The sequence below is a fragment of the Biomphalaria glabrata genome, chromosome 14, assembly GCF_947242115.1.
Source record: "Biomphalaria glabrata chromosome 14, xgBioGlab47.1, whole genome shotgun sequence".
NCBI classification, from domain to species: domain Eukaryota; kingdom Metazoa; phylum Mollusca; class Gastropoda; family Planorbidae; genus Biomphalaria; species Biomphalaria glabrata.
The window spans coordinates 4,092,117-4,113,497 of NC_074724.1; the positions used below are offsets into that span (position 1 = coordinate 4,092,117).

General features: G+C 37.1%; 2 protein-coding genes across 8 annotated transcripts; both read left to right on the top strand.

The window, feature by feature from the left end:
* The first annotated feature begins 236 nt into the window (after window positions 1-236).
* LOC106051707 (uncharacterized) lies at window positions 237-12,731 on the top strand. 7 transcript variants are annotated; one of them, XR_008774884.1, is made up of 6 exons: window positions 237-440; window positions 3,678-3,874; window positions 7,049-7,076; window positions 9,303-9,418; window positions 10,530-10,709; window positions 12,514-12,731. XR_008774884.1 is itself a non-coding variant. In XM_013206913.2 (4 exons), exons 2-4 carry the CDS (start codon window positions 7,049-7,051, stop codon window positions 10,707-10,709), a joined length of 324 nt encoding a protein of 107 aa, XP_013062367.2. In that variant the 5' UTR covers window positions 6,006-6,124; the 3' UTR covers window position 10,710. The 7 variants fall into 7 exon arrangements, 1 of the variants encoding a protein (XP_013062367.2); XR_008774885.1 differs by having other exon boundaries at window positions 3,682-3,874; XR_008774882.1 differs by lacking the exons at window positions 237-440; window positions 3,678-3,874 and adding an exon at window positions 5,388-5,518.
* Window positions 12,732-13,496: 765 nt separating this feature from the next.
* On the top strand, window positions 13,497-20,489 carry LOC106063847 (uncharacterized). The gene is made up of 5 exons (XM_056011224.1): window positions 13,497-13,629; window positions 16,481-16,514; window positions 16,877-16,995; window positions 18,601-18,786; window positions 19,540-20,489. The coding sequence occupies exons 2-5, from the start codon at window positions 16,481-16,483 to the stop codon at window positions 19,540-19,542; spliced, it is 342 nt and encodes a 113-aa protein (XP_055867199.1). The 5' UTR covers window positions 13,497-13,629; the 3' UTR covers window positions 19,543-20,489.
* Window positions 20,490-21,381: the final 892 nt, after the last annotated feature.

Sequence of the window (21,381 nt, forward strand, 5' to 3'; positions counted from 1 at the left end):
ACATGAATAATGGAATATAATTTACACATACCACTTTTATTCACACACACACACTCACACTATTACACACACACATATAGATATGTATATGTATATAATCTCAATCGACCACCTGCGGACAATGGTTATGCTTGCCCTGGGTGAGGCGCAGCCACGGGAAATACTGCATTCCTCACAGATCTTCGGATTCGAAGACAAGCCTCATATATATATATATATATATATAATAATAATAAGGCCCATGGCTGTGTAGCCCCAGCTACACATATTTTGCCACATCCAGGGCAAGCATAACCATTGTCCGCAGGTGGTCGATTGAGATTTTCTTTTCGCCGTCTGCGTTTGTCCTGGGCAGCAGATTTCTTTTGGTCTCAAATGTGTACCCCGCGGCCTTCATGGGTGACTTCCAGCTGTCTCGTTCTAAGAACGCATGCAACCAGGTGCTCTCTTCTATTTCAGATAAGGAAAGTTGACGCCTAAGCTAGTCTTTGAAGCGATTTCGTCGACCACCTTTTAACTCACCAAAAAAACACTGCCCTTGGCATACGTTAGTCTCCCATACGAGATACGTGCCCTGCTCAGCGTAACTGTCGGACCATAAGAAGTCCCTCTATACTGTCCATACCGGCGTTCGCAAGGACATTTGTTTGTAGTGCATGTCCATGGTGGAGCGAATGCATCTTTGGTGAAAGCGTTCAAGAAGTCTTAGTTGTTTTCTGTATAGTGTCCAAGTCTCAGAGCCATATAGAAGGGTTGAGAGAACGACCGTCTGGTAGACATTGATTTTTGTAGGCAGGTGGAGCGATTTGTTCCGCCAAACTCTCGCCTGAAGGCGTCAAAAGCGTTATTGGACCTGGCCAGACGGTTATCAACTTCCCTTGAAAGTGTGGCGTCATTTGGCGCTATACTACCCAGATATGTGAAGCGGTCTACCACGTTAAGGGGCTGTCCGTTTACGGTGATTTTCGAGCTGAGTATGTTTTATTGAGTGACTTCTGGAACATGACTTCTGTTTTCCCGAGTTTTATAGATAAACCGAAAGAGGCGGCAGCGTATGCAAATTCGTTTACCGCGATCATGTTCACTGTGAGCTAGCAGGACGCAATCATCGGCACAGAGAAGCTCCGTTATATATTTATATATAAGACTTAAAAGTAAAGTAGATATTTTATATAAAACATTAAACTATAATCTTAAAAAAAAACAACAACTAGTAAAAGACAAAGATGCATATTCCTTGTGCCATATGTTAGGACAGATATGTACAAATGCTCCTACTTACCCAGTGCTATTATAGCAAGGAATGGGTTGAGTCAGCCAGGAAAACCAAAGACTTGGCAGAATTTATGTCATTTATTAACATGCATGACTAGATTGACCTAGATATACACATAGGACTTATTCATCTTCTTTTTTTTTATATTAACGTCTGTATTATATACGATAACTCTACAGACCTAACTGAGACAGCCTACATGTGTCTTGGTGGGCGCTGTATCTTAGTGGTTGGGCGCTTGGCCTCAAAACCTGAGGTCTTGGGTTTGAAACTCGGTAAAGACTGGGATTTTGAATTTCAGGATTTCTTAGGTCGCCTCCTGAGTCCACCCAACTCTAATGGATACATGACTTACTAGTTGGGGAAAAGTTAAGGCGGTTGGTCGTTGTGCATGCCACATGACATCTGCTCGTTAACCAAAGAAACGGATGACCTTAACATCCACTTGGTTCCCGTTTCCTTCTACTTTCGTCAGCCAGTCTTCTTTTTACAAGAGAGGTCGTGGTCGAGAGGCTAAGTGCGCTTGAACTTGGCTTGGCTTGGCTACCTAGAAGGGGGCTCGAGGTTCGACTCGGGCAGAGTTGTGTTTATTGAGCACCTAAAGGCAGCACGGAAAATCAACTCCTAGATACCCCCTCCCCCCACTGGTCCACAAATGAGATTGGACCAAAAGTGCTCTGAGCATGCTATAAGCATGAAAGTAGCGCTATATAAAAGCTATAATATATATACAAGGCTTATATCAGTGCACTCTGTCTGTCTGGTACACATTTTTAACACGCTTTTTTTTCTCACTTCCCATTCTCGGATCAAGTGCAAACTTAAAAAAAAAACATGAATAAATAAAAAGAAATATTAAGCCATTTATATAATTAATGTTGGTAAATAATACATTTTGTTTGCTATCGAAAATGGAAATAAATCTTACAGTATTGAGATACAGGGATATAAATCTGGAGTTCTTTCCTTTAAACAAGCCCTTTGTTTCTATTTAGCTTGTTTACTATTAATAAATGCGCGCTGAAATGCCGGAAATCACTCAGCTCAGCTCCTAGATCCAGCCCTTGAAGTTTAGATACAACTGATTTTGGAGGATTCTGGGAGGCTTTAGGAAACCTTTTTTTTAAAAGTTTAATTTACACCAAACATTATTTAAGAAATAAACAAACAAAAAACTCGATGCACATTTTTAACAAAGGATCTTGTCTGTCTTTGTACTCTGTGGGCTAGACATGGGTCTCAAGGCCATGCATGTTAGATGCACGTGCATTTGCAGAAGACAATGAAAACGTGTTCAAAAAAAAAGCAGACCCATAAATCCATTTCAGACCTTCCCTATAACCTTGACCTAGATACGAGGGGCTGCTAGATGATAGAAAAAAAAAAAGAAAACTAGCGGAAGAAAGAAATCCCTCGCACTGCTCACGTTATCATCATATTGAATTTACACAATGAGAAATTTGGGGATGTATTCGAGACCAATCATCAAAGAAGGCCTAAACACTGACCTGTAACGTCGCAACCTATTGGCAGTTGAGACCAATGACTCGTTGCCACGACACATTTCATTTCATCTCGGGTGACTATCCGCAGAAATAATAGAGTGATCTTTCCTTAACTTCTTCTTCTCGTCCAAACTCTTGATCGAAGAAGAGAATTATAGATGGTCTCTATGTATTGGAGATTTTCACGACTAATTAAATACTGTCAAGGAAAATAAATAAAAAGTCACTGTTGCCAACTTAAAAATAAGAATTGAGCAGTAATTTTAACAAAATCTCAATGCTCGGCAATAAGCTCTCCTATTTTTACAGCTAGCTAGTTGTTCATTTGTTTGTAAACTAAAAATTAACATTATTTTGTACTCCAAACAGAAGCTCAAACAAAATGTGGCTTTGCTTAACTAAAAATGGGCACACAAATGATCAGATCTCTTTAAAAAATCACCTAGCTTTACAACACTTTTTTTATTTTGCACACCGGATACGCCAAAAAGCTACCCTTTTAAAAAAAATAGTTTTCCACCACATATGAAAATCTCCGATATTAGATGAACACATAATGAACATAGACACAGAGTTAAAACGTTTATTACCACTTTGCATGCTCCTTCTTCACTAGTGCTATTAGAGCATGGAATGGGTTGCCTGAGCTAGCCAGGAAAACCAGTGACTTGGCAGAATTTAAGTCATTGGTTAATATGCATGAATAAATGCATGACGCGTAGGACGTAATCATCTTCTTTTTTGAAGTAACGTCCGTATTATACAAGATAAGATAAGATGCTGCGTGTACAGAATTGTTGAACATTGATCATGAACTAGCTGGAAAAAAAAATTAGAATAGAATATTTTGCTTGTTTTAAATTTTAAAAAGGTCTAAGTAATTTCTCTGTATTCAGTCAGACAGAGGAAGTAATGGGAAGACAACACAAAAGAATGGACGAGCCTGCCATTGAAAGAGGTTCTATCCAAGGCAAAATTCAGAGAAGATTGGAGAAAGTCGGTCGACAAATCTTACATGGTGCCCCAACGGCCCAACGGACTAAGGGATAGTTGATGGTGAAGTAACTCTTGAAATTTGGTCCTTAAAAAAAATGTAAGATTTTTTCTTCTTGACCATACAACTAAAATTTTACAGTAATCTTTTTCGTAGAACAACCCGTATATTTTCTATTCAGTACAAACTATATATTGTGTCAAATAAAGTATCAAAAAAAACAAAATCTGGCTAAACCATAAAAGCATTTATCTTAAAAGATTACAGATGGTAAAATGTCACACATACAAAAGAGTTCTTCTCTTTCCATTCTCACCCCTTCCCCAATCTTTTAATTTCTTACTGGTAAGTAAAATAAGGAAACAGTTTTAGTGTTGACATGTTTAAGTTGCGATAGTTTACATTTCTTTCAATTCGAGAAGAAAGATGAAATGTGATAAGTCGTTTGTCTATTCTCTTTCTGATTTTTTAAAACTCTCTCGACTTTTTCTGAAGTAGGCCTACACAGCTAGATTCTGTTTACTTGAAAGAGAGGAAAACATCGTTTCGTGAATGTGCAGATGTGAGTGTTATTCGCAAAACCTGAACTCAGCCCAAGAAAGAACAAGTAACAATTAATAAAAAAAAAAGGTGGACATTTACGAATGAAGAAAGATGGCTTTAACCCTAAACCAGGTGCCAGCGAGCAGGGTTCACGGAAGTGCAGGGGCAACTGATAATGAGTGTGGGGAGGACTGCACGTTTATAGAAGACGGGGCTTAAAAGGCTGATAGTGTACTGTAACAGGTCATTCTAACCTATTTCTTATTCAATTAATGGGGCATTTAAACTGATTGAAAGTTTACAGCTCACGTTAAAATATGAATGGGTTATTTAATTAAATTTCACTCGCAACGGAAGCGGACAATCATTCACGTCTAAAACGAGAGAGAGAGAGAGAGAGAGAGAGAGAGAGAGAGAGAGAGAGAAGTCGGGGTGGGGAGAGGCTTGACATCTCGTGAAAACGTCAGGTTAGAGAGTTTAAATTTTAATTTAAGCAGAGGCGTGGCGTTTAATGGTAGGATGTACATTTGAAACTTTAACACTCCCACCCCCTGCTGTAGGATTACATATGAGGGCCAAGTGACCCGTTTTTAATGTAGCAATTTAATACATGAACACAATTCATATCATATAGAACTTTAGATTCACACCAATTTCTTGTAAAATCTTGTTTAAAGACTATTTGCATTCTAGCTATTTATAGAATCAAAAGTGCACATGTTCATGAGACGGAGCAGACGTTGCATTTGAAAGAAATACTGAACTTTGTAAAATAATTCCATTCAATAGAAAAAGGAAACACATTGTTTCATATATAAAGTACAGTTAATTAAGAACAGTAAAGTAAAGTACCCCTTTCAGGACTGCCGATCCATATGGTTGGAAAGGTCATCTTCTATGGCCGACGGTTAAAGAGGGTGTCATGTGGCTAGTACAAAGAACAACCGCCTTTACTTTCCCGAACTGATGTCAGGTATCAATTAGAGTTGGGTTGACTCAGGGACATCAGAAAAATCCCGAAATTAAAAAATTCAGTTTTCACCGAGATTCAAACCCCAGACACTTCGGTTTCTAAAAAAATAAGCAAGGTGTTGACTAAATACTCAGAATTCTGAAAGTGTTCTGTTATAGACAAACTTTGGGAAACACTTGTCTAGGTCTTCAAAAAGCCCAACTGCCGATTTATCTTCCACAAAATAGGTGAGATTTTGTTTATATTTATATAAAGTATAAAGTACTCCCCAAAGTAGATAGCAATCCTATATCAGTATTTTATTTGAAAATACTTCAGTAAAATAAAGATTGGTTATGAATTTCGCGGCATACATTTTTATATCATGCATAAAGTAAAAGTATAGGCGCTGTGGTTGAATGGTAAAGTGATTGGCTTCTGAACTGGGGTGCCGAGTTCGAATCCTGGTGAAGACTGGCATTTTTAATTTCGGGATATTTGGGCACCTCTGAGTCCACCCAGCTCTAAATGGGTACCTGACATTAGTTGGGGAAAAGTAAAGGCAGTTTGGCGTTATGCTGTCGACATGACACCCTCGCTAAAATGGGCCACAGAAACAACATCTGCCTTACAGATCGCAAGGTCTGAAAGGGAATTTACAGTTTCTGCTTTTTAAAGAAATTTCCTCTTCACAGTAATGCGCACGTCAGAACAAAAAACAAATTCCCTTACGAGCTTACGTTGTTATTTTAGGAAATTTCCGAACTTAGAGAGTACGTTAAAAATAAAGAATTCGAGATCGATTCTTTGCTTTTTCCCCTAGTCAATAGACTTTTGTTGAAAGTCGTGTTACAGTAGGTAGTTTTATTTTGCTTAATTAAGTTTTAGCTTCTTAGAGATAATGTAAGGATACTTAAGAAAGATACAGTGATATTTAAAATGCATATCATTTTGTTTTAAAATATGTTAGAGTTTAGTTTTATTGAATACCTTCTAACTGTAAGTCTTTTCGTTGTCAAGGAAGCATTGTGTTTGAGAAACTAAGACAATGCCTTATCAATCTGTTACACTGCGCATTATTGAGCCATTTCGTACCATGGTATCAATTCAAGTATTGTAAAATAAAAAGGATTTCTTATAAGAAAAAATAAACAAAAGTGATGAATTACTAAATTGATACCAAACTAATATTAGCATTTTATTTTATTGTTCTGCGTTTATATGTGTGATATTTACTTTTTATTAATGATTGTTTCTATTATACTGTTAATACACGTAACTCTTTTAAGTTGTTTTATTGGAGTGATCTTTCCTTTTGTTTTGAATGGTTACATTTCATTCCTGCAATGGCTGCAGCAGAAAACTTTAAGGCCAGCGAATACAATCGGGCTCAGTAAAAAACTTTTTTTTCTTCAAATTAACACCTTTAAATAAGAACCAAACATTAATAAAATACCCAGGATTAGAAAAAAAAAAAGGAATCGTATTCTTTATATAGACTATGTGGAAATGAGCCATAGACATTTAATCAATGTTGCAGCTCTATTTGCAGTGCAGGATTTACCTAGAGGCAACATTAGCTTTTGCTTAGAGCCCCCACTTGCTTGCCCCCCCCCCCCAAAAAAAAAAAATTTCAATCAGAAGAAAAAGCATAGGAAACATTGCCTTTGCAAGGTGCTTTATATCTATAATAGTTTAGAGCTCTATCAAGTCTAAATCCGGCCCTGTCTATTTGATTTACACAAATACGCTAAGAGTAATATATTATTATATTTCAGATGGCGACAAGTTTTAATTGTGAATTTGGTATGTGTTTAAACATCTTTATAATTTAAATATATAATTCTCTTCATGGCCCAGCCATGCCTGACACCACCATGAAGTCATGGAAAGATAACTCTTTTATTTTTGCAAGTCGGACAAGAGTTACCCCGCGTAACTATCGAGTTGACTACATTTATATGTGTATTTTTTACACACGTCAATATCTGGTGATCAATAGAATAGTTTCATGTTTTTTCTGTAGCTTTGTTTTTAATTTTGCCCCTTCATATTGTCCTTTGTTTCTTAACCATGGCCACCGACGAAACTGTTGCTCTCGAACTTCGCAAGATGGGTGTAAGCTTGGTTTGCGAACATTGGGATAACTATGGCGACGACCTGTCCGTTGTTCTTACTCACTTAAGCACAGTCATACACTCTGCTCGACAATAAGCTGTCAACATAAATACTTCCGGCGTTTATGGTGGCGAGGCTGAAATTGTGGTGATGTCTCAAATACGTTCCGCTACTATCACTATTCACTTCCGAGAACGTCCACATGACCCTCCTCGAGTTTACAATTCGGGTCAACGTCTCTCCCTATCTCGGCTAATTAGCTGTTGCATTCACCGCAACGTATTGGAGTGTAAAACTATCGCAGTTGCTACCTCACAAACTGTCCTTATTTCCCAAATATCCCTGGCTCCATCAGATTCAAATTTGCCTTTTACCTTTATGCACAGACAATTCCCTGTTAGACTAACCTTTGCCATGACAATTAATAAAACACAAGGCCAAACTTTCAAAAAGATATGCCTGTATCTTCCAAAACCTGTTTTCAGTCATGGACTATTGTATGTTGCTCTCTCCAAATATAAATGTGAAGATACAAGCAGAAACAGGGTTTTGGGATTTGGATTGGGGTCAAATGTGAGGAAAATAAGGGACTGCGCCGAGCGAGGTACACATAGAAACTTCAGTGAGTAGGAGCAATCAAGCTGTAAATGTAAATATAAATGTAAATATAAATACAAAAGTAAATATAAATGTAAATATAAATAAAATATAAATGTACATGTAAATATAAATGTAAATATAAATGTAAATATAAATGTAAATATAAATGTAAATATAAATGTAAATGTAAATGTAAATGTAAATGTAAATGTAAATGTAAATGTAAATATAAAAGTAAATATAAATGTAAATATAAACGTAAGACAAACGTTTAAGACTTATAACGATATGGTAAAAGCAACTTTTAGAATCAATTAAAGATATGAACAGTTCCATGGTGGAGGCTCGAGACCTCCGTTTTTTTTCAGACTTGGCAACTTTTTGAAATATGCTTTTGAAAAGGCAGCACAGTAACATTCCCCCACATACCATATCGCCCTCTGGGCTCATTGTACTTGACCCTGACCCCCCCCCCCCCCGTCTCTAGTTCAGATAGGAAAGTATTCACGACTATCGCTAAATAAAACAGACTCATCTCCCTTAATGTCGAGTTGCTGTTCATCTTTCGACCTTTAGCTTTTACCGTATTTATGAATGCATGAAGCCATTTTAACATAATTTGATCTGAGTCTCTATAAATAGAAAGCCTTTCTAGTGGCAATGGACCTCATTCATCATCAAAACGAACTTTCACGTGATAATATTAATAAAACAACAAAAAACAATCAGTCACGTGATAACCATTGTTGATTAAAATTAGATCGTATTTCGTATAGAATAGATAGGGAAACACTCGACTCAATTCTGTTTATTTACGATTGATGAGTGAGGTCCATTGTTTAAGGACAGCTATTTAAGCAGTTTAATAAATTAAGAGCTTGCTGTCTCGTACTTTTAAAAGCCTCATTCTTGTTTTAGAAACGTAATCACTATCCACTATTTAAAATTATTACAAATGAAGGTGCATTATCTAAAACAGATACACACATCTGGATTCTGGAATAAAGTACTTTTAGAAGTATGGGGTATATCATTTGTTAATCTCTAGCTTGTAGTGTTTTTTTAAAGGTTTTTAATGAATTTAGTCTAGATATACATGTAATAAATACATAAAAGTTTGTTGTTTTTTTTAATGGAAAAATAAAACAGTTTACTCATTACGATTCGTTTGTTACATTCAAAATTGTAAAATGATAAAACAAACATTAATAAGCTCATAGACTCTTTTTTTTTTTTTTTTGTATTCCCCTTTAAGAAACTTACAATAATCAGTTGATGTTGGGTTTTATTTTGTTTCTGATATATTCTTTTCAGAGACTCAACAAATGATACAAAAGAGGAACATATCTGTTAGACTTAATGACGACAAAGAGATAGAAATTTCTTTAGATATTAGAAAACTGGAGAAAAAAACTTCAACAGGTGGAGATGTAAGTTTGTCTTATTAACAGTAAGCTAGAGGAACTCAAGGCAGAAAGAGAAAGCACGCCAGGGAAAGAGAAAGCACGCAAGGGAGAGAGAACGACAGTGAGAGAGAGAGAGAGAGAGAGAGAGAGAGAGAGAAATCTAGAGAGATTTAGAGCTAAAGAATTAAAGAAAATAAAACAGAGAGAGCAAGCAAAAAAAAAAAAAAAAGAATACTTAAAAAAAAACTTATCTAAGGAAAAACTACCGCTAATTACTGCCATTTATCTCAAGATAGCAAAGTTTAGCTCCCTTTCTGCTATATAAACATTTAAATTAATTAATTTCCTTGGGGACCTTCCCCCCCCCCCCCCGTACCTGACCTGTGACTTGGCAACGAGCTTTTGGTCTAAGCCTCCCACAGGTTGTGACATTGCAGGTCAGTGTTAAGGGTTTCTGTTACCAATGGTCTCGGTCCAGCCCCCTCCCCACCACGCAAGTGTATCAGTGCACGCATTTCTCACTAAGGTTATCGTAAGACTTACCAGTCTGATCAATAATAAGAATTAAGGGAGTTAGTGTGTGTTGATTCCTACAAATAAACTCTCAATATGTATATAGACAGGTCACTGTTCCATTATTGTAGACATACGAGACATTGAAGCTTCATATATTTAACTAACAAATTTTTTCGATATATAATGGGTGTAAGATGACTGAACAAAATTATCATCGGCAGTCTCTTTTTTTTTACTCTCTTTTTTCTCGTTTTACTTTCATTTTCTTTCTATCTATTTTTACACTCTGTCACTCTGTCAGTCTGTCTCTCTGTCTGGTAGAAAGTTTGTAAACGTTATTTCTCCCACATCCATTCTCAGATCAAGTTGCAATTTTGCAAAAAAACTCATTGGCATAGACAAGACATGAATCATTTAAAAAAAAAAATTTAGAATTAATTATTGTTTTTGTTTTTTAAAAAGATTTTTTTTTCATTTTTTTGCTATTTATTACCTTCTTCTCATTTTTTTTCTTTCTTTCTTATTTCGTAGCTTTTGTTATGTTAATATCGTCAAAGACGTCAATATTTAAAGCCATAAAAAAAACTTCAACTTTGTGTTCCAAACTTTTCTCCATTAGTTGATGGCTTCAGTTCTGGATGCACTCGATCCAGACACGACAAACACAATTTCCAAAGACCCACGACTGTACCACGTTGTGAATGGAGAGGAGAACTTCATTTCAAAAGAACAAAACATCGAAGCAGTTCTGATTTGTTTTCAGGAACCTGATCCATTCGTCTTAAAAATTCGATTTTAGGTAACTAGAACAGTGTTAATAGATTGACATTTAGGTAAGAGTAAAGATACTATGATTATGGACCATCATTTTAGGCGCTTGGCTTCCCAACTGGAATGTTCCAGGTTCGAATCCTGGTGAAGTCTGGTATTTTAAATTTCGAGATATTTAGGGCGCCCCTGAGTCCACCCAGTTGTAATGGGTACCTGACAATAGTTGAGGAAAGGTAAATGCGGTTGGTCGTTTTGCTAGCCACATGACGCCCTCGTTAACCATGGGCCACAGAAACAGATGACCTTTACATCATCAGCCCAATAAAACTCATGGTCTGAAAGAAGAAATGTACCATTATTTTGAATTATTTCAGTTTGCTTCAGTCAGACATTTTGCATGTTCCTTCAAAATTAAAGATGATTCGTCCTAGCGCAAATCTCCGGCGTGGGATGGCAGAGGGCAGGGTTTAAACCATGGATCATCGTGATGTACCTACTATACGACAGGCAGACAATTTATTTGACATATATTCATTTCCCTTCTTCTTTTCTTTGTAATTTACAGCTTCTAAGTAGTGTAGTTTTCTCGTTTAGGTTTTGGTTTTCATTCCTACCATTGGCTCAGACTCTCTTCAAAGGTTCTACTTTCATAAGCGTTTCGCTGGCAAAGTGGTTATGCGTTGGCTTGAAGAGGCTTGTGCCCTCGAGTACCTCTTCTTTCTCAACCCCCCCCCTTTTTTTTCTTCACTGGTCCAGGCCAGTGATAGCATCATAGCGTTTTGAGAAAGCTAAAGGCGTAAAACTGTGTTTAACAATTGGTAAAAATGTTTCTAATCTCACAGATCTATTATTGTTGGTCTAGATGTATTACAGATTCAATTACGTGACTGATCCAAACTAATTGATAACACTACGCTTAATACAAGTGTTCGTCTTAAAAAGTATTTAAAAAATATTTTCTTGTTTTATTGCACCATTAAAATATTAACGTATCACATTCTACTGTGATATACCCACTCCGCCGGATTTGTTTATGTCATGCGACATGACAAATCCTGCATGCTGTTCTGATTGTGCATTGTAGCATAATAATGGTTGTTCCCTCTTCTCTTGTGGTACGTCGCTAGACAAACAAAACTGACACTTGTGATTTATAGCAGTGCAAACAGTGTCTTAATCTTAGATTAACCCGTGTTGTAGCGTTAGCATTCTGATGTTTCTATAATGTGACTGACTTATAAATCTTTCCCCCCGCATTAGCCTTTCCACTTTCGTATCTTTCTATCCAGCTATTTTTGTTTTAAAAAAACTTCCCGCGGGTTTGTAATAGTATTGAAGTTGCTGCCCTTTGTTAAACTATTAATCATTTATGGGTTACCCACTGGCAAGAATTATGTTTTTGAGAAAATTGTTCACATCCATTCTGCGTATTGTTCGTTAACGCAGTTCAGAAGGCAATGACATGGTTAGTATGTCGAAAGTAATTGTCCAACTGTCCAACTCTCGTCGTAGGCTAATCACAGCCCCGACCCCAGCCGAGTGAAGTGTTTATTCCAGCCCTTCACATATGTTATGTTATGCTTTAAAGTTATTTCAAATGAAACATATTTCAGCCTTGATCAAAATATTCAGAGTTCGTTTGTACTGCGGTCGTCATGGTTTCAAACGGTTATTTTCAGTAAGACCATTCGTTATAACAAGAAATTGATGTGGTGCCGCTAGTCTGGGCTCCATTTTCGGGTTTCTGACTTATTCGGGAAAATGCCCAGATTTTTATGCTCAGAAATGCTTAACTAAATAACAGACATGTACATTTTTTTTTGTCTGTCTAGAAATAAAAATGATGAAAACAGACAAGTCATTTGAATGTGAATGTCTATTAAAGACTTGGAGAAGAATCTATTTCAACTTCGAAGTTCATCAACTAAGTCCAACACAGTGTAATATGGGAAGCAGAGAAATAAATGTAAATTATGGAAAGCTTATGTGTGTGAATATTCGAGTACAATTTAATTATAAGTCAAATAAAAATGTGTATGCACACTTACGATATACGTTGTTGTTTTTTTTTATTAATTTACAAAGCTTATATCAACTCACTCTGTCTATCTGTGTCTGTCTGGTAAAAAGTGTGTACACTTTATTTCTCCCACACCCAGTCTCGGATCAAGTTGAAACTTTGAACAATTATTCATTGACATAGACAAGACATGAATCAATAAAAAAAAGTAACCAATTAGACAATTAAGTACTGGTAATTAATTAGTAATTTGATACCGAAAAGGGAAACCATTACTTCAGTATTCACAGATATGGCTAACGTTGTTGTGTTTAGTCCACTTAAATAGTTGCTAACTCTATTTCTCCTTCAAACATTCACCGAACAAGCCGATATTTCAACAATGAATCAATAAACAAAAATACTCAATCAATTCATTATTGGTAGGCCTAATTTATTTTTATTTGATATAAAAAAGAGAAATAACTTCTACATTATTGAATCAATAAAAAACAAAGATTAGGAATAGAACTTGTGTGTCAAATACTTTGTCTGGCCAATTTATGCTCAGAATTTCACGGAGGTAGATCTTGTGGGAGCATTTCAGCTTCTTTGCGTTCTATCCACGTTTCAGATCCGTACAGCAACGACAGGAGGATGACAACCTGATAGAGACCTAGCTAGGTCATTACACATTTCGACGTCCTCACAGCTGTTCCACTTTGCGGCCTGCACCCACCCACCCATTCCTCTGCTCTTAAATGAATGTTTTCTCTCAAGTTTTTTTTTTTTTTTTTAAGAAAAAAAAAATTGGGAATTACCGAAATGATTTTATTTCTTATAACTGTAAAGTTTTTTTTTTTACTAGCTAGGTCTTTGTCTATTTATTAAAAGATTATCATTGTTCAGACTCTTAGGCTGTTTGACTATAACGAGATACATATACAAGGTAATATAATAGCTACTTATAATATTTAGTTTCACTGAGCTAAAGTTTATATTTTAAATGCATTTCATTAATTTCGAGGCATTCATTTTATCAAATAGGTTGTTATCTGAAAAAAAAAAAAAAACAATAACAAACAACAACAATGAGTAAATAGACGATTGTCAAGGAAGCTTTATGCTGTGCGGGGTTTCCCGAACCTTTTTCTGCAATGGAACACGTGACAATAGTTGAATATTTTACGAAACACCTGCCTAATTTTCTTAATTTTGATGAGTCATAAATCATACTTGTATATACCTTTTTTTTTATACGCCTACATTAAAACTTTATATTTATTTATTATAATTTTTTGTGTGCACTGCGCAATTCAATCATAATTATACAAGGCTTAATAAGAAAACACTATGTTTTAAGTTCTGTCTTTCCAGCTCTGCCTCAACGGAGTGGCTCTCAGCATGGAAAAGCTACCTAAGTACCTTGGTGTAACTTTAGATCGTAAACTAAAAATGTGTGAGCACATCCAGGATGTTGTAAGAAAGGCCTCAGGGAAACTTTGCATTGTGCGGAAGCTGGCATCCACGAAGTGGGGAGCCCGAGCAGACATGCTCCGATCCCTGTATTTAGGAGCAGTCCGATCACAGATAGACTACAGCCTACCTGTGCAAATTTATGGCTCTAGGACTGCTCTTGAACAACTTGATAAAATACAGTCCCAAGCACTAAGATCTGTCTGTGGAACCTTTAGGACAAGTCCAGTGAATGCGGCTGAAATAATGGCTAATATAGCTCCATTAACCCTTAGGAGGGAAAGGTCAGTACTGACCTGCTATGAGCGGTATAAAAGGCTGGATGAATACCTCCCAGCTAGAAAACTAGTGGATGGTTGGAGATGCAGAAGACGTATCCAGATGCAGTCTTTTATGCATCATGCCACTAGACTATCTGATGAAGCTGGCCTCTCCACCAACCGACAAAACATTCAACGCTTTCATCCCCTTCCCCCCTTGGTGTCGCCCAACAACCCCAGACATACGCTTGAAATTAGTAGACCCCAATGCCACTCAGCAAAGCCGTTCATCTAACGACCTTCAAATCCTAGCTCTGGAGACCATTAATACCTTCAAGCCCAGTGCCATTTTTGCATACACTGATGGGTCGGCATCAATAGATTCTGGAAGAGCAGGCTATGAAGCCTACATCGACTTTCTTGGCTCTCACACAGTCAAAATCTTTGGACCATGTGGTAGTGTTTGCAGTTTTGATGCGGAGACCATGGCAGTCTGTGAAGCCTTAAAAGTCATTGACTCTCAACTCGGCGAGGGAAATTTGAGGGCAACACAGATTGTTGTGGTCACTGACTCAAAATCTGTACTACATGCTTTGCAAAGCCCCGGACCATGGCCCCCCAATATCAACACTGTCATCATGGCTTCACATAACATCAAACAACGCTATGGCACCCCTGTAATAATGCAGTGGGTACCGAGTCACATAGGTGTGACTGGCAACACAATCGCAGACTCTTTGGCCCACCAGGGAGGGCAAATTCCACCCACTGAACAGGCTGTAAGCTTTCATCAAGCCCTGGCTATAATACAAAAAAAAACAGAAATGGAAAAGTGGTTTGAGTGCTGGGACAAGTCCCAAAAAGCCCGTGGAGTCTGGGAGTGCATGAGGCGCCCTGACCGCACTTCCCCATGGTGGAGGCTGTCCAGGCCTGAGCAATCTATTATAGCACAGTGAAGGACAGGCCACTGTCCTGTTGGCTCATATTTCTCGCGGCTATGGCCAAATTTTGATTCACGGTGCCCCCTCTGCTGGGAAGAAGAGAAAACCGTGCCACATATTCTGTTTGACTGCCCCAGACTTGCTGATCTCCGTCTCGACAGGTCTGGGAAACCCAAAATTCTCGACCTGTATGGCGACATTTATGCACTACGCAAGACAGCAGGGTTTCTGTCCAGGGCTTTTGCAAGAGAGGGTTTGAGCCTCTCAAGCCCTCACTCTAATGGAGTTTGATGATGATGATGATGAAGTTCTGTCTTATTCTTTTTTAGACACCAGTGCTTGACCTTTCTTAACTCTTTCTCTCCTAACTGACGATACCAACGTTAATTCCATCAGAATGTGGTAAATAATTACGGAGAGAAAGAGTTAACAATGACTTGCATTATTGGCTAGATTTTGATAACAAGCGAAAAAAAAAAGATCCAGACGTCTCTGTGTGCAGTTATTCGATATGAACTTCTGTGTTGCGTCTGTTATTGTATTTAGTTGCAAAAAAAAAAAATGGTTGTAATTTTTCTTACATGTTTTGGATGATCCTTGAGAATTGAAGAGAATCTATCTCCTAGTCCAAACCTCCCGCTGGACTACGGGGGATGGCAGTGGGCAGGGTAAGACCGAATGAATGTGAAGCAAGCTTACCAAACGACCAGGCAGCCTACCAGAGATCGGCAACAAGCAGAACTTGTCTCATAGATAACTATCAAAAAACGAAATAAAGGCTACTTGTCATTTGTCATATGCGAGAGAACAGCTGGAGTATACTTTGAAAGACCGCGGAACATACATCCGAGGCTTAATGTTTGTAAATGTGCCTATCAAAAAACCTACATAGACCGAGCCGAAGAGATTTGGTTGAGCATGTAGGTTACATATAGGTCCTTAATGTCACCTGAATTAGCTTTCGAGTTGCCCAATTTGAGGCACTAATGTCTCGTATCTGCAGCAGGAACAAAGACTTGATTTTTAAAAAACCCATTCAGATTTGTCCTCTAAAAGTAATCCTATTTCTTATTAAAGTAAATACACTTAGGCCTACAGTAAAATTTGATCTATTGTGTTTCAGATGTCTCAATGCGGGTCGAAACTTGTTTCCTTTGGTACGTACATTAACATAGAGCTCATAAAAGACTAGAAAGGTTACAATGTGTTTCTTAAGTGTTATCTAAGCTTGAAAGAGAACCCAAATATAGAAATGTACATAGGACTATACCATGTGATAGGCAGAGGTTAACTGTATGCATTTCTGATTATGTACTTTAGTATGTTTAATCTTAATTTAATCTAAATATTATAATTACTTTTAAATATGTTGCTATTTGAAAGAAAGATATATATTTTACAAATAGTCCTCCCCGTGCATCACTAAGTCTAAACATTAAATTGTAGTAGACAGCTATTTGTATAAAACTCCTTCTATACGTTTAATTTAAACTGCACATAATTTGTCTTGTTTTGACAGAGGCTTGTAAAATACCGAAGAAAAACAAAGCAATTCTAACAATAAATGATGAAGAACAACAGCATACAATTTGTTTAAATACAGTGAAACTTGAAGAGACCAACGCAACAGGAGCTGATGTTAGTGTCAAGCTTATAAAAACTTATCACAACTTTGTTGTTATTTTTTTTACAATATATCCCTTTGACTGTTGGGAAGGGTTTCTCCCAAACAGACAGGCGTGGACCTGTTGCTATTCACCCCAAGTACTGTCTGGTTCCACAATGCCAACGACCATTACTACGATTTGAAACGTGCCATAGACCTAGAGCTCGACCTACGGTCCTGGACCCGTTCGTTAAAAGAAAAAAATACGCGCTAGCCACGGGGAAATTATTCATAGTCCATTTCTATAACCGCCACAGAACCGTGAAAGGACTTGCACTCCAATGCTCGTATTATGGTGGCCTCCTTGTGAAACTCATGGCGAACCTTTAGAACTGATTCAGCGTTAATCGGGTTTGTCTTTCATCCCCACCTAAGCGGGAAAAAAAATGGGGGAGTGGGGCTTCAAATGAAGAAATAATTTTAGTAGTTTCACCACGGCAGGAATTAGAGATAATCCTCTTGAGCTTGTCATTGCAAAGCCCCCAAATCCGTTAAGTTCTATACTGACACATAATTCTTCTAGAGATGGTGCGAGGTAGCGGTGAGTTAAGTAGCAGAAGTAATAAGAAATGTTTCTATTGTCACAAATCATGTGTTGATTGTCTTAATGTTTTTCTTTATATTCAATTAAAAAAATGTTTTTGCATTTTATTGCTTAAAGTTTTAAAGAACATCATCATCATCAAACTCCATTAGAGTGAGGGCTTGAGAGGCTCAAATCCTCTCTTGCAAAAGCCCTGGACAGAAACCCTGCTGTCTTGCGTAGTGCATAAATGTCGCCATACAGGTCGAGAATTTTGGGTTTCCCAGACCTGTCGAGACGGAGATCAGCAAGTCTGGGGCAGTCAAACAGAATATGTGGCACGGTTTTCTCTTCTTCCCAGCAGAGGGGGCACCGTGAATCAAAATTTGGCCATAGCCGCGAGAAATATGAGCCAACAGGACAGTGGCCTGTCCTGCACTGTGCTATAATAGCTTGCTCAGGCCTGTACAGCCTCCACCACGGGGAAGTGCGGTCAGGGCGCCTCATGCGCTCCCAGACTCCACGGGCTTTTTGGGACTTGTCCCAGCACTCAAACCACTTTTCCATTTCTGTTTTTTTTGTATTATAGCCAGGGCTTGATGAAAGCTTACAGCCTGTTCAGTGGGTGGAATTTGCCCTCCCTGGTGGGCCAAAGAGTCTGCAATTGTGTTGCCGGAACATCGGACATTTTTACGATAAGCTTACTTTTCTATTTTCTCTCTTTCATTTCTCTCACATCACCTTTTCTCTTTTTTTTCTCTACTATCTCCCTCTCTTTACTTTATATTTTCTCTCTATTATTTCCTCTCTCTCTCTCTTCCAATTTTCTTTAATTTTCTCTTTCTTTTTTCTGTTACCTCCTCTGTTATTCTCTTATTTTATTATTACTTATTATTTATTTCTACTTAACTCTTCTTTCTCTCTTCCTGTCTGTCTGTCTCTCTGTCGTGCATTTTTTTATCTTTATTTTTTTCTGTCACTATGACTATGACGATACATGCAATTTATTTTAAAGCTTAAGCTGTTATCTTTTTTTTTTCAATGAATGACTTAGTTGAAGTCATCAGTTTTGGATCAAGTGCCTGCATATCGCGACAGAACAACTTCAACAAATATAGTCCTACTGCTGTACCACGTCGTGGATGGGCAGGAGTTGCTCATTTCAGAAGAAGAAAGCCTTGAAACAATTATGAACCGTTTAAACCAAAGTGTTCCCTGCTACCTGAAAATCAGACAAAAGGTAAAAGAAAATTTTAAATGTGCTCTAGTCCTATTCCTTTATTTAGGGCCGGCCTTACAAATTGCGGGGCCCTAATTGATAGATGCTTGCGAAACCCCTGTTCTAACTCTAAAAAAAAATAACAACTATTACTATTAACGAGATCATAAAAGCAATAAATGCACTAGGCGCCAGTGGGTTAATTAAAGTTACACTAAATATGTTAAGCCTTCAAGTCCTACATTTTTATAGCCTGTGACAAGAGCCATGACTGATAGTGATATGCTAAACCTAATTGTTACTGATAGTGATATGCTAAATCTAAATGTTACTGATAGTGATATGCTAAATCTAAATGTTACTGATAGTGATATGCTAAATCTAAATGTTACTGATATGCTAAATCTAAATGTTACTGATAGTGATATGCTAAATCTAGATGTTACTGATAGTGATATGCTAAATCTAAATGTTACTGATAGTGATATGCTAAATCTAAATGTTACTGATAGTGATATGCTAAATCTAAATGTTACTGATAGTGATATGCTAAATCTAAATGTTACTGATAGTGATATGCTAAATCTAAATGTTACTGATAGTGATATGCTAAATCTAAATGTTACTGATAGTGATATGCTAAATGTAAATTGTGGTGTCCCTGCTAGGCACGGGGCCCTATTAAAGCAAACGGTCTAAGCCGGCCCTAGATCTATTATGTTTTCAAATAACTTAATTCAGGCTATATTAAAAAGTGCAATTTATTTTTCATAGTGAGGCAAGCGGACAAGAAATACTTATTGTCACACAAGAGGAAGAAAAATCTATTTCACTAGAGCTATTTCATCATTAGGTCCTTAACTCACTATATGACAACTTGATTTGTGTGAATATTTTATGTGTATACATTGGATCTGCTGTATTTTGTAAGGTTGTACAATGTTTCCAATATGCTTGTTCATGTTCGATCGAGAGCAATGTGCTATTTTAATCTTATTCCCTTCTTATACTTGATAAACATATTTTGGTAAAACATTTGGTAATAACTGCTATGACTACATTATTGGTGTGAAGAATGAGTTTCTGTGCGGCTCCAGTCTCGTAGTGTGTTATATCTGGCTCTGGTTTTGTTCAGGTATATAATGTCAATTTTAAAATATAAACATAAGTGTCATTTTGAAAAAAAAAACACATTTTGTTTCACCTTCATTGTACTATTACCCTTTGAAATACCGGATACCCTGATGATGTCTGCACCCATCTACGATATCGCTTCATGATGGCTTTGGAGCAAGAAAAAAAAAAGTAAAGTTCCCCTTTCAGACCTTGCGTTCTATGGGGCAGATGATGTAAAGGTCATCTGTTTCTGCGGTCCACGGTTAGCGAGGGTGTCATGTGGCCAGCACAACGACCAACAGCCTTTACTTTTCCTTAACTAAGGCCAGGTACCCATTTGAGCTGGATGGACTCAGGAGTACCCTAAAAATGCTAAAATTCAAAATGCTAGTCTCCAACAGGATTCGAACACTGGACTTCAAGCGCTTTATCACTCAATGGACTGCTTTGTCATTTGTATTTGATTGGCTATTTTAATAGCATTATTACAGCGTAGAATTTTGTTGTTTTCGATAGATTCAAAATGCTCAATATTGGAAATTAAAGATATTTTTTTGAATAATCATTCAAATCTATGCAATAAAATTATAGCTTTTAGCTACTGCCAATGTCATGTCTTGATAAAGTTTTTGTCTTTTGGTTTACTGAATCCATTTTTTTTTTACATTTACCAAATTTTGCACTCATTTTCTTGTATATTGTATCTAGACTGAAAACCGAAAACAAATTCTTTTCCGCGATTGATCGATTCACATACCTATATATTGTTAAGGCTTCCGCGCGGCGTTAATTCTTTGAAAAATAACTAGTGTAGATCTAAGTCTGACTGGAAGTAACACTGAACTCAAACTACTTCAGTAACACCGGCGAAAGGCCGAAACAATCAAAATATATAGTCGACGCTGATGTTGTTCTACAAATATATTTAATAATCAAGAAGGGAATCGTCCGATGTCAGCCATGTCCGTAAACTACTTCTTATTCTTTCTAGGATAGGAAAACGTCTTGTTTCTATCAAATCCTAGAGCGTTCTTGTTTTTAAAGATCTGTCACGTCACTTGTCACTAAGTAAAACTTTCCACTTATTCCCGAAACAAATACTAAATTCTAATCATGTCATAACCATGGTCATAACAATATATATTTCTATGTACGTAACTCTTTTTCAAGCTTTAATGGAAGTCGCCCCAATCAATCTTTTCTGTCTTAGAAAAGTAATGTTCTTTAGTTTTCAAAGTTTAGAAATAGCCTAATGCAAAATCAGTTCTCGGATTTTCTTTATATATTCACGCTAATATATGAATCAAAGCCATTTCCTGCTACTTTCCATTGAGATAATGTTTCAAAAATGCTAGATCGAAATAATTCATGTCTTTTGATTTTGTTTGTAAAATGTTTTTGTAAAATGTTTTACATGTTTCGGATGTTCCTTCAGAGTTGAAGATAGTTTACTTCCTAGTCCAAACCTCCCGCAGGACGACGGGGGATGGAAGCGGGCAG

What these genes read in the sequence shown, in the direction of transcription:
- LOC106051707 (XM_013206913.2), top strand. Translation starts at nt 7,049, where the DNA reads ATGGCGACAAGTTTTAATTGTGAATTTG. An exon ending in AAGTTTTAATTGTGAATTTG is followed by an intron (nt 7,077 to 9,302) that starts GTATGTGTTTAA and finishes TATTCTTTTCAG; the next exon opens with AGACTCAACAAATGATACAA. An exon ending in AAACTTCAACAGGTGGAGAT is followed by an intron (nt 9,419 to 10,529) that starts GTAAGTTTGTCT and finishes TTTCTCCATTAG; the next exon opens with TTGATGGCTTCAGTTCTGGA.
- LOC106063847 (XM_056011224.1), top strand. Translation starts at nt 16,481, where the DNA reads ATGTCTCAATGCGGGTCGAAACTTGTTTCCTTTG. An exon ending in GTCGAAACTTGTTTCCTTTG is followed by an intron (nt 16,515 to 16,876) that starts GTACGTACATTA and finishes TTGTTTTGACAG; the next exon opens with AGGCTTGTAAAATACCGAAG. An exon ending in CCAACGCAACAGGAGCTGAT is followed by an intron (nt 16,996 to 18,600) that starts GTTAGTGTCAAG and finishes TGAATGACTTAG; the next exon opens with TTGAAGTCATCAGTTTTGGA.